We start from the raw sequence: 13,380 nt of genomic DNA on the forward strand, positions 1-13,380 counted from the left end.
TGATTCGGTCTCTCTCACCACATGCATCCTAACCAACGGAACGACCATATATCTATTTTACAACAACACACCATAAAATATGCAATATTTCTTCAATATTTGAATCTTTTTCAAAACAGTAATTTGAATATTTTCAAACCATACACATCTTTTTTTGCTTCTACTTAAACAAAAACCCTTGATTCAGATCAAAATGAGTTATTATTTAAAAAAAAATTATATAAAAACAAGTACAAATTTTAAAAGTACAATTTGTACTTGTATTCACTCCAATACCTTATACAAACAGGTCCAAATACAAAAACTTGATTTATCATTATGTCTCGATGAACAAGTTTAGATTTTTTTTAATTTACACGCAAAGTAAAAGAATGAGTGTGTATAAATTTATTATTATTTTTTGTTTCACCAATCAAAGTCGTAATTTTTTTATCAATCTTGATCGTATGAAAATTTAAGATCATTTTTTTACTTCTCAAACGAACTTCTCCTTATGTGTATTATTTAAGGGAAGGAAGATACATGAGTCATCCATTATAATAATAATAATAATACTTATATATGCTCTTACTTCAATTATTATTATTATTTATATTCAATACCAATAACTTTATATTTTCATGTCATTGTTAATTACTTTTTTTTTTCTTGTAGAAAAGATAGAATACAACCACAAGGGTATTGCTTGATTGGTTCGAGCTTAACTCCAAACATAAAAAATATCAGGAGGTCTCATATTCAAATCCAAAGAGGAATAAAAATTTTCTTGTGGCCACGGAAGTCCAAATGCAGTAACTCCGAGCTATCTACAAAATTAATGATCGTCCTGAGATTAATCGACTTACATTACGGGTTAGATATTTCATAGTAATAAAAAAAATGAATACCTTTAGTTTAGCCCTTTTTATTTATTTTAACAAAATATATGGCAACGTGTCTTATTGAGGGTCCAGTCCACCTTCTTGATTGAGGTTTGATTGCAGATTCATCAAGTCCAAGACTTTTCCTATGTGGTTATAATAACATTATAAGTCACATCTCTTATGCTATTATTGTTTTTTTATTACATATTAAATTTTATTAAAAATAAGAAACTCCTATTTTTGTACGTATGTTAAAAAAACTAATCAATTCAACTCAAAAAAATTGATTGGAGGTAACCTAACAAGTATTTGATACAAATTAGGTCAAACCGTATCTAGTAAGTTGGAATCAGGTTAGGGTAATCTGAATCCAACCCAACCCGATGAACCTATCTCCTTACGAATTTGATTAAGTTTTCTTGATTAATATAATGTGTATTAGACGGTAGACCAACCTGTAAATAGTTGTATTTATAATTATATTACAATTTCAACCGTAGTTTTATTTTATTATTTCCATGAACTTTCAACTTTTTTCGATTTTGTTGGCCCTTTTTGTATATTTTCATTTTGATTTACTTCGTTTAAATAAGATGCTTAGCTAGACCACAGCCATTCCATGTCTTTTTCTTATCTTCTCTTCACGTTGTTGATTCATTCATATATCGTCTCCATTCTCTAGGCATTTACCATCATCTTTGTTGGAAGGAACATTGCTTTGAAACCCTAATGAAAACAAGATAAGAAAATTAATCACAGCCAAAAACATGGGCTTTAAATGAATGATCATGAACAACTAAATTTTATCTTAGGACATTGTGTTCCTGCAATTCAAGAATATGATCTTGATTTCACCAAATTAGCTGTGTTGGACTAGAAGATGTAACTTGTGTCATGCTATTTCAAAATTACCAATTCACAGATGAGTTTGAAAAGCTGTCTTTATTCACTAGTTGCAACTTGAAAAAGTTTAGAATTCAATGTGCCCCTTTATACATTTACACTACTGCACCATGTCATGGTAAAACAAAAAGAAATCCAGGAAAACAAATTTATATAACAAAAATGGAGATTGATGACTAATTACACATGCATTGGCAATTAAAATTTTCCATCATGTAAATTAAACCTTGTTTCTTCTTACTTATGTTGCCATCTGACCCTTGGAACTGATATTGTGGAGCCAATCGACCACTTCACTAATGGTTGGCCTCTTGACAGGATTCACGTTCACACACATGCAGGCAAGTCCTAGAACCTGCAGCATCTCTTGTTCAAACCCCTTGCCTCTCAAGAGAGGATCAAATACTTCAACCTGTTTCCCTTCTCTCATCAGCTGTTGCACCCACACCACCAATTCTCCAGACATTCTTGGCCTCACCAAGACTACTTCCATGGGCCTCTTTCCAGTAAGAAGCTCAAGCATGACAACCCCAAAGCTATATATATCCCCTCTCAAAGTGGCTACCCATGACTGGCTGTACTCTGGTGGAATATAGCCCAGGGTGCCAACCAATTCAGTGGTGACGTGTGTATTATATGGTTGAAGCAATCGGGCCAATCCAAAATCTCCTACATAGGCTTCAAATTGGGCATCCAGAAGGATGTTGCTGGATTTTATGTCACGATGCACGATATGAGGTTCACATATCTGGTGCATGTAAGACAGTCCGCAACTTGCTCCCTGTGTGATCTTCAGTCTAGTTGGCCAATCCAGCTTGGATGGTCCATCAGTCTTCTCATGCAACCAGTAGTCAAGGCTTCCATTTTCCATGTATGAATATATCAGCAAACGAAATCCATCATGCACACAGTAACCTTGTAAAGAAACCAGATTCTTGTGTTGGGCTGTGGATAGTGCCTCCACTTCTGCTTTAAATTCCCTCTCCATGAGGCCCATATCTCCTGAAAGTTTCTTGACAGCCACCTTGATTCCATTTGCCAAAGTTGCTCTGTAAACCAAACCAAAACCCCCACAACCAATGATATTTGCTTCACTGAAATCCTCGGTTGCTTTCAAGATTGCAGATACTGTGAGATCCTTGATATCTTTTGCTTGGTTTGGGAACAGTACGACTCCACTGGGAACCTCTGCAGCTGATGTAGAATTTAAGGATATGGATTTATCAGCATCCCCTCTAGGGAGAATCCTCCTCTTGGACAATATCCAGAGTGCTAGGCAAGCCAGAATGACGCCAACTCCAGAACAGAACCCAAGGATGAGACAGATGATGGCTTTCTTGTTTGGGCCTTTCTTATGTCCCGAAGGACCTGTATGAGATGATTGGTTGTCACAAGAACGGTGCATAGGTGGGCCACATAACCCTTGATTTCCTTCATAACTGATACTCAAGAAGGTGTCCAACTGGCCTCCAATCGGTATGGAACCTTGAAGATTGTTGTTTGCAACACTGAAAGAAGACAAGAAGTGTAAATTTTTTAGCGACACGGGGATCTCACCTGTAAGAAAGTTACAAGAGAGGTCCAGCCTTTCCAAGTTTGTGAGATTGGATATCTCATCGGGAATGCTGCCAGAAAACTTGTTTTTGCTGAGATCTAGGACGTGAATCGACTGCAAATGACCAATCTCAAGGGGGATGTTGCCACTAAGGTCGTTGCCTGATAGGTAAAAAGCTGGCGGAAGGTTGTCCAGCTGATTGTACTGCAAGCGGGAAGCATTTTCTGGCTGAACAAATACTGGCAATTCCAGATAACTAGTGTTTACGTGATCCAGTTCTTCCTGTGATCTTAGTGCTACAAGTCTAGTAAGTTGTACAGGGAAACCTCCCGAAAGAGAGTTCTGAGACAAGTCTAGATAAAAAAGGTTTGGAAGTGTCCCTAACCAACCTGGAATTGTGCCACTGATAGAATTCTGGGATAGGTCGATGACCTCCAGCATTTTCAGTGTACCCAGCCAGGTGGGGATCTGACCGAATAATTTGCAACCCCCTAGCCCTAAAATCTTAAGGTCACTGAATCCAACAATTCCTCGGTCGGGCAGTTTTTCGTTGAAGAAGTTCTTGGAGAGGATCAAAGTGGTGAGAGTGTTATGGCTGCTCAATATATTGAATGCTTTGGTGATGTTTGTGAGGGTATTATTCGAAATCGAGAGGAAGGACAAATATTGCAGTTGAAGAACGTGAGGCAAGAGTTCCCCTTGAAGGTTATTGGTGGCCAGTCGAATTGCAGTGAGTGATTTGCAAGAGAAAAGGGTTGGAGGCAGCACACCTGAGAAATGGTTGTTGCCCAGGTCAATTGTGAGGAGTTTGGTGAAATTGGAGAAATCAAAATCAGAGAGCTTGCCAACTAAAGAGTTAACCCTCAAATTCACTAGTTGCAGGTTTGTGCAATTGGTCAAGGATGGAGGCAGGGTTCCTGTGAGGTTGTTAATGTGAAGTTCCAGTTTCTCCAAGAAGGACAATTTTCCAATACCACGAGGCATGAAACCGGAAAATGAATTGGCAAACAAGACAAGGTTGGTGAGGTATGTTAGGTTAGTAATGGTTTCATCAATTGGTCCTATAAGACTATTTCCAGGTAAGGATAACTCGCGTAGTGAGCCAATACCATAAACATCAGGCGGAATGCGTCCAACAAGGTTGTTAAAACCCAAACTCAAAACCAGGAGGGTGGAGCAGGCACCCAAGCCTTGGGGTATATCTCCAGTTAAATCATTTAGAGAGAGATCAAGAAGAAGAAGTAAAGAGTTATTGCATATGGATGCAGGAATGGTGCCAGTGAAGCTGTTGTTGCTAATGTTAAGAGTGGTAAGATTATGGGGGATGGCAGTATGAATTGTGCCATTGAAATGATTGCTAGATAAATCGAGCGTTTGGAGGGTATGAGGCAGGGTGTGGGGTAATTGTCCGGTTAGCCTATTGTAGCTGAGGTCTATGACTTGAAGGCTGTTTAAGGATAAGAAAAGTCCATGAGGGAGAGGACCAAATAGGAAATTACAAGAGAGGTTGAGGAGAGAGAGATTAGTTAGATTAACAAGAGAAGAAGGGATGGGACCATGAAGGGCTCTAGCGGGTAGTGAGAGGTGAATGACACCCCGATGATCGCAAGAGACTCCGTCCCATGAGCAGCAGTCGCGGGCAAGAGACCAATTGAGTTGTGGGAAGTTGGTAGCAAAGGGCAAGAGAGAAGTGGAGTCACGTGGGTTACAAAAAGAGGTAGCTGCTGCTGGTGTAGTAATAAGATTGTTAAGATGTGGATTTGTAAGGATGAAAATGATGAAGAGATGAAGGAAAAAGCTGTTAGGTTTTGGCATGATGATGAAAAAAACAAGGATGGATGGATGATTGGTTTGATTTGGTTTTGTGAGAGGGAGGAGAATGGAGCATAAGTTGTTGTGATCCAATCCAATCCACTGGTCCTGGTTGGAGTAATTCAGAAGTGGGTTGTTGACGCGGAGCAATACCGAAAAGGGAAAAGAAAAGGAAGGAAGCCATTAGCCATTAGCATGGATGGTGATTGGTGAGTATGAAATGAATCAATGTATTACTTTTTGGGTGATGGTGTTGGTGGGTTCTCTTTTCTTCAGTACCTTGTTATTATTATCATCATATCATATCATATCATATCATATCATTCATCCTACTACTAATAATAAAATAATAATATGTTGACAGTAATTATATGTTGGTGTAAAGTAAGGTTGGATGTTGTAGAGTAGATATGTTAAATTAAAGTCTAAAGAGAGAGAGAGGTGACAAGTTGGTGTATTTAACAGGGGCCTTGTGTGTTTGGAATTGATGGTAATCAAAATAACTAGTTGGAAATTAGTGGTCAAGTATGGGAATGCCAATGTGAGATGACAATCAAACCTCTCCAAGAAAACCAAAAAAAAAAAAATAGTTTCTTGATCAAATATTCTTCAAGTTTAATGACCCAAACAAATTTTATTATTAGAATTCAATTCATGTAATTTAATTATATACTTCAATCACCACATAAATCTTGGCATTTCCAACTTTAAAAATGTTGGTGGAAATTTCTGATCTTATCATTTAAGAATTTGTAATGGAAAGCTTATTTGATTTTAGTAACATATAATAATTTGTTCATATAAAATTCTAGTCAAAAAGATGCTGCAGTCTGGTCAAAATAACCAAACCCTTGCATCAATCAGAAGAGGAAAGAGAAAACAGAATGTGCTGAAACCATTGATTGTATAATAAAAATAAACAAGTAGAATCAATGGATTGAAAAGAAAAGAAGTGAAGTTGTCTATAATTATTACTATTATTGTGTAGAATAGAAGGGAGTGGAGGATACAAATTAATGATACATGTACTTGAACAAGAATGAACTTCCTTTCAACAAGGCAAGGCAGGCACAGGCTTTATTTGATTGCCATGTCATGCCAACATCAATCAATCATTCATTCAACCAAAATCAAATGATTTTTCTACCCAAAACTACCTTCTGATCATGACAATGCTGATGACTGATGTTGATGCTCTCTCTTTGGATCAACATATGAACTTGCCTCACAAAATTACAACATTTAAACAATACACTTCCATTTCTGCTTGCCTCTTCACTTTTAGTCATCATCTGCATGCAAATACAACCACTTTTAATGTTAAACATTTATTCTTTTTTTACATACTCTCCTCTCCTCTCCTCCTTCACCTATAGATAAATTCTCCTAATCTCAATTCAGCATTTCCTTTTCTCAGGGTTTATGATACTCACCTGATTTATTATCCACGTGTACAAAGAAACTTGCAGCAACAATGAGATAGCACAGAATTAGCATCACCCCTTTGAAGTAATTTGATGTTCCTTCCTGCACACAACCAAACCATTACTTCTACAATACACCACTCACACTAACATGATAGATAGATAGATAGATAGATAAGTAGATAGATAGAGATACCTGCAGCATAAATGCTACGACTAACACTGTGATAAAGAGAGTAGCAGTCTCAAAAAGCTGAAAATTTAAGTCCATTTGCTGGCCCATGATCCAACCCACAACCACACAGAATGGGATCTRTTAAGCAGGAYGGASAAKMTTCCRTTAACTCTATCTACAAACTGCTATGCATAGTACAAGTAAAGCAAGAACTGGACAAGAATATTGGTCAGATCACCAGCAAAGTTGCTGCCCTTTCCCCAGTTTAACTTTCTACAAGTTACCACAAGCTCTTCCAAAGAGATGCCTAATAGCACACACAATAACAAAACCCAAAAGAACAAAAAAATAGATTCATTGTATTACCACAAACATTGATATCTGAGTTGATGATCCAATTGCTACTCCAAGTGTGATGTCCTATAAGTAAAAACATTAGACGATCAATCAACTAATCTCATACCTATTCACTTATGAATGGATTTAGCCTATACACTTACAAGCTTGTCTTTCATGGCAAACATTATGGCACTTGCATGCTCAGCAGCATTACCAACAATAGGAAGTAGGATTACACTAATAAAAGACACCGGCATATTCCATGAGTCTGATGCTCCCTGAAAGATTACATCAACATTCACCACAGTCAAGAAAATACCATACCATCACCAATAGTTTACCCAGGAATCCGTCATCAGCTGGCTTTTCCATTCAGAGATCAAGAACCCAAGAACAGGGAAGCCAGGCAATGGACGATTCCTTGCCACTTTTGGGCCCACATGAAATCATTTTCTTATTTTTATATAGAAGACTGATGGTTTGTATAACGTTCTGCTACATAGTAGTATAGACATCCTTGGCCAAACATTACCTGTATGGCATCGACGAGATATCCAGATAATACAGACACCCACAATGTTAAAATGGTAAGCCAAGCAATTGCTTCCCACATAGTAATCTCAGGGACCTCTTCTTCATCAGAATCATCCCCATTATTTTCTCTTTCCTGCATAACATGTCGGAGACTCATTCATACAAACTTACAAAGACATGCAGATGCAGTCTACTGAAAGAACAGGGAGATGCATCAGTTCCAAGAAACATGATATTTCATGTGTGTCAGCCAGATCAAGCTTGCATGCTGTATATTCTGGTGGAATAGACGGAGGGCATAACAAAAGAACCCAATAATATTTTTTTAGTAACATGAAAAAATTACAAGCACCAATTTTAAAATTTCCATAGTTCCACTGCAAGAAGAGTAATTTATCAATGGCTACTTTGTTTTAAGTCTTCTAGTTTATCTAATGACCAGTAGCTGATAAGTCCCTAGTTCAATGATTATCACACTGATCATTCAGTCAGAGTTGCAAGGGATTAAATTCATAATCATTCAGAGATTTGTGATGATTAATGGCAAGGAGATCAAGAGAAACAGAGGATTGATAGCACCCAGCAAAAAAGAAACTCATTCCAAACCACCCATCACTGGAAAAGGACATCTACTGGAGGAGCAAAAATTAAACTTTCTTCCGCAACAGACCACTTGTGAAATACGTGGTGAGATCCAATAAGCAAAGGCCCATATACAACTGGAATGTGGAACACATAAATACTATTACATCTCATACTGACGTCAACAGTCAGCACTTCTAAAATTAGATGGCCTACCTCATCAATGGAATCATACAGATTAGCATGACTTTTAAGCTGAAAGAAGWGATAGCTTGCATATGCCACCAACATTATGCAGCTGCTGAATCTTGAAAGTGCCAACTCTGACTTCCCAAAATGAACTTCTGTGTGTGTAAAATGAAGCACAGCTGGAAAGAGTATGCCCATTACAGCCATCAACAGCAGCCCTGAACTAACTATTGCAGCTGTCTGTAAAACATAATTAGACACAAATGAGGGATTCCATTTTTGCTTTTGCTGGATTTTTACATGGATATAGATTCAAGAATATCTCCACCATACCATGAGCATCTTTCCTAGAAAGAATCAAATTCAAAATGGTAATGACTTACCTGGTTGAAACGCTGAACTTTTGGATAATGCACAATGCCACCAGTAAAGAAAGCACAACCAAGCACTAACAACATATTTGATAAGATGGATCCTAACAATGATTGCTGAACAACCCTAATCATCCCATTCTTTAATGCATATATTGAAATAATCATTTCTGTCGCATTGCCAAATGTGGCATTTAAAAGCCCTCCAACTGCAGATCGAACCAAGAAATGCTGTTCAGTGATACATGCAACCAAAGGGCGATCACAGTCCCTATAATAAAATAGACATGCTTCGTGAAGCTACTTGGTGCCATATTCTTTTGCAATATCAGATCGAATGTATTGCAAGATGGTGTTTCTGTGAGCAGTGCAAATTTAGAGTTAGCTCATAAGGCATCAACAAGAATAAAGAACATCATAGAGACCTAATTATATGAGATTTAGGTTCACAACTCTACTCTAAACTTAAAAGCTAAGTGCATATTTAGGTTAGTTAATGATTGAAAGTCTGCCCTGTACTCCATCCATTTAGACAAATCAGATCATATGACAGCAGAAACGTTTTATGTTAAGGTTCCTGTGAATAATAAATCATGAAGATTGAATATTATTTACCTGTATTCCCTGTATAACATGCGAGCTGCCTGAACATAACAAACAAGAGTTGGAAATTACAGTTTATTCAAGAAGCAAGGAAATAGCACCAGGGAAGAGAAGAAATCCTTACTCAGTTGCATAACCCAGCCGTTCAGCTAAAGGTGTAATTCCCAGTAAGCTGAAAAAGAAGACCCATCCCTGAAGCAGAGAAGCAACCAAGAAAAGTAGAAAAGACATTAAGACCAAATTCTTCATTTTCCCATTTGAGGAGGAGAAGCCAAAAAGGTGACGGACAGATCCTTACATGCCGCCCAGTCAGGTAGTGTAGCAATACTGCTAGAGGTCCAAAAGGAAGCAACACATTGATCCTTGCTTTGAACAAGACAACATACACACTGTGGAAAGCGGTGAACTGTAACTTTCTGAGGACACGCAATTTGGGGACACTTGCATGAGATGTCTCGAACTGAAAAGATTGCTTTGCACCTGTGGATTGAGATAAAGTTAACGGGCTCTCCTCGTCAGATTCAAAATCGATTTTCTCTGGTGTTAATTCCATCTTATTAGATCCCATCTGCAAGGTTCGTAAACGCTGTAATTAACTGGACTGGCTACGACTCGGGCCCAAGCTTGTCAGAAATCATTCAAATGACCAAAGTACTCCATTTCGTCATATTCTGATTAATAAGAAAGCAGTAATACATATTACATAGGATAGAGTTTTGACTTGAAAGAATAATAAGATTGATGTCAAAAGTTCCTTGAACTCCAACATTTTCTGGGATTCCTTGGAGAAGAGAAGCTAAACAAATTCATCACGACAAGTTTTGTTTATCCAGCTAGCCCTTAATGAAATAATGCTAGGTTCATCACCTTAGTAGCTAAAGACTAGGTTGAGTTTATAAAATAAAAAATGTGTTGACTTGTTGACATATTAGATTCACTAAGCATCCATCTTACTATTAGCACTTGTTAGGAGGGCTGCAATCAATGGGATAGGGTAAACAGGTAAAGCTAGTCCGATGGCAAGGTCTCCATTCAGTTTCTACCAAGTTTTGAATTTCATATCCGAAAACAGTAGGCCAGATCTAGTGGGGTGGGAATCCTTAAAATCGAATTTACTTCATTTTACGTAACATACGTGTGCCCTGCATATTTAGGTCAATGACCGGCAAAGCAAATCTAATCATAAACGGATCCTAAATCATGGTACCATTGCCTATGTTATGGACATTGAGAGATATGTTATGTACACATTTGCATTCGAGTTGGGGGATAATCTTTAAGTATGAAAGGTGAATTTGTAAACTATAAACATATATGATACAAGTTGAAAGCAAAAGAATAGTGATGTTGAAAGAAAAAAGAAGAAATCTTGTTATGGTGAGACTAAATTAAGCGAAGTAGAAGTTGAGAAAAATGATATACCCAGAAGATTAGATGAGATCAAGGGAGACAGGCGAAGTAAGCAAACTGACCTTGACTAATCAAAGTGGAAGGTTGAAGATGGTAAAGTGGAGGAGGGGTTTAAAATATCATAAATGCAGAGGGAATCATATTCAGAGAGAAGTGAAATCTTGGTAAGAGGTAAATTAGGACAAGGGTTTGGAGGAGGAGGAGGAGGAGGAGGAGGGCGGAGATTGGTGAGGTGGGGGGGTTTCAAGTGTGTATGGATGGATGTAGGAGGAAGCTTCCTTCCGAGTTAAATTTATTTAAAAACTTGGAAGTATATATAAAATTGAAGTAGTATTGTAAAGACAGTAAAAGCTTTGGAGATTGGGATCAGATGGTCAACGGAATGGTTATACAAATTGTCACACGCTACACCGTGTCTTCGTGTCTCTGTCTTTCAATCTGTTCTATACATATATTAAAAGAAATTATATAAATAAACATTGGAGATGGTTTTTTAGAATTCATATGTTTTATATGAATTAAGTAAGTTATTCAAATAAACTGTCTTAAAGACATAAATAATCATATGTTTTTGTATTATATGATTCATAATCATCCCATCTTTTTTATTCCTTTATCATATATATATATATATAACCAAGTTTTTCTTATTGTATTTGTATACCACTTCACAGGGGGAATAGCACAGCGTATATAATTGGAAACATACAATATGCAAATTGATACGTCGGTAGGAAATATTTTGAATTCTTTAGAACCGTCTAAAATCCATATATAAAAATGATATTTTTTGACAGAAATTGCAGTTTAGTAGTGATATAAGCTTAATTGGAGAAAAGAAAGATAATGTGGATTTTTTTTAAGAAGCAATCATCAAGAAATTAAAAGAAGATGAAGTTATCCAAGTTTGCCTTTTATTACAACACAGGCGGATCATTCTATATTCTCGTAGTAATTTAATTATTAATTAATTTCCCTATCCCATGTATTAATTAACTAATTACTTTTAAGGGATATATATACATGGATCAAATAAGTAAAATAACATATATATATATATATATATATATATATTACAAACTAATCAAGTCGACGAAGAAGCTGAAAAATGTGAACGTGGAGGTGGAGGAAGTAGTTAATATGTTGGATATTGCACCTCATCGTAATGCCTAACGCTTCTTGCCCCCRTCACGAAGGGGTGGCGCAACAACTGTGCCGCCGTCCACCTCCTCGCAGGATCCATCTGCAAACAGCATGACACAAAATCCCGAAACTCAYGAGACGCTGTTGCCGGCGCTTCCGGTGGCTGGGACATACAGATGGCACACATAAGGCTTGCCCAATCACTCCCTCTTCCTACCGCAAAAGGAAAACGCCCCATGTAGAATTCYAAAATGCTGACACCCACGCTCCAGATATCTCCGGCACATCCGTCGTATCTTCCTTGGTTCAAATCTGTGTTTATTCTTTCAGGGCTCATGTAAGCAATGGTACCCACGGCAGAATTACAAGGATCCATGGTTTGTGCCAAGATGGTGGAAACCCCGARATCCGCAATCTTGACTTGTTTTCTGGAATTGATTAATAGATTGGAGGGTTTGATGTCTCGGTGGACGATCTTACGGCCGTGAAGGTAGTAGAGACCCGAGAGAACCTGAYGGGTGAGATCGGCCAAAGAGGGTTCATTGGACATGTGCATGCCTTCAAGGGATCCACGGTCCATGTACTCAAGAAGAACCTGGATCTCACCGGCATGATCGGACATGTCATGACACCTGACGACATTAAGGTTATCGACACCACGTAGGATCTCAATTTCACGACRGATCTGACGGCRGACATCATCATCGTGGTTTCCATAGATGACTTTGAGTGCGAAGAGAGTATGGGTGGGACGATGGAGGACTTTGTAGACTGTACCACCGCTGCCGCTGCCGATTCTATTGAGGCGATCGAGTTGGGAGAAGTCGAGGGGTTGGGCGGAGGAGGGTGGGAGAGGAAGTGGAAGGGCTACCTGGGGTTGGCGTTGGGGCAAAGGTAGGCTTAGGCTTAGGTGAGGGCGAAGGCGAGGACGAGTATTCTGATGGCTGGGCTTCATAACTGAACTCTAATATTAATAAAATGTAATCGGATGGGGGTTTAAGGTTTAGGGGCACAAGATATGATGTTGTGGGTTAATGAATGTGTATATATATATATATATATATATATATATATATGTGTGTGTATGTATGTATACATAGGTGTGTATATATATGGGTTTTGGATGAATAAAGTAGAAGTAAGAAAAGGGTTGAGGGTTTGGAGGAAGTCCATGAAAGAAACTTCAAGGAAGAGGAAGAGGTGGCGTTATTGTAAATAAAAATAAAAATGAATGTCAAAAATTAAACAATTAAATATATATCTATACTTATATTATAAAACATTGGATAAAAACATTTAAAAATCATTTTTTATGCATAAAGTATTATTTATTAATACATGTTACTTAAAATTCAAGATTACAAATATATTGTGTGTAACTACAATTTATTAAAGCTCCAATTCTAAATTCGTATAACTAAYTRCAGATAAACATAATCAAATAYATGATAAAYATCTCATTTTAAATATAAAAATT

General features: G+C 37.5%; 3 protein-coding genes across 7 annotated transcripts; all 3 read right to left on the bottom strand.

Moving 5' to 3' along the window:
- Positions 1-1,790: 1,790 nt before the first annotated feature.
- LOC112511430 (tyrosine-sulfated glycopeptide receptor 1-like) lies at positions 1,791-5,321 on the bottom strand. The gene has a single exon (XM_025117040.1). The coding sequence runs from the start codon at positions 5,134-5,136 to the stop codon at positions 2,008-2,010; it is 3,129 nt and encodes a 1,042-aa protein (XP_024972808.1). The 5' UTR covers positions 5,137-5,321; the 3' UTR covers positions 1,791-2,007.
- A 765-nt stretch (positions 5,322-6,086) lies between these two features.
- Positions 6,087-10,965, bottom strand: LOC112511275 (vacuolar cation/proton exchanger 3-like). 5 transcript variants are annotated; one of them, XM_025116839.1, is made up of 12 exons: positions 10,823-10,965; positions 9,649-9,918; positions 9,475-9,542; positions 9,363-9,391; positions 8,760-8,956; positions 8,404-8,616; positions 7,604-7,738; positions 7,233-7,349; positions 7,099-7,152; positions 6,754-6,870; positions 6,567-6,660; positions 6,087-6,425 (listed from the first exon to the last, which is right to left on the bottom strand). In XM_025116839.1, the coding sequence occupies exons 2-12, from the start codon at positions 9,916-9,918 to the stop codon at positions 6,415-6,417; spliced, it is 1,305 nt and encodes a 434-aa protein (XP_024972607.1). In that variant the 5' UTR covers positions 10,823-10,965; the 3' UTR covers positions 6,087-6,414. The 5 variants fall into 5 exon arrangements, with proteins under 5 accessions (XP_024972607.1, XP_024972603.1, XP_024972604.1 ...); XM_025116835.1 differs by lacking the exon at positions 6,087-6,425 and having other exon boundaries at positions 6,547-6,660; XM_025116836.1 differs by lacking the exon at positions 6,087-6,425 and having other exon boundaries at positions 6,547-6,660; positions 9,649-10,021.
- Positions 10,966-11,881: 916 nt separating this feature from the next.
- On the bottom strand, positions 11,882-12,858 carry LOC112511700 (mitogen-activated protein kinase kinase 5-like). The gene has a single exon (XM_025117412.1). The coding sequence runs from the start codon at positions 12,856-12,858 to the stop codon at positions 11,896-11,898; it is 963 nt and encodes a 320-aa protein (XP_024973180.1). The 3' UTR covers positions 11,882-11,895.
- Between the last annotated feature and the right edge of the window lie 522 nt (positions 12,859-13,380).

This window comes from Cynara cardunculus (assembly GCF_001531365.2).
Source record: "Cynara cardunculus var. scolymus isolate 2C chromosome LG 4, CcrdV1, whole genome shotgun sequence".
NCBI classification, from domain to species: Eukaryota; Viridiplantae; Streptophyta; class Magnoliopsida; order Asterales; family Asteraceae; genus Cynara; species Cynara cardunculus.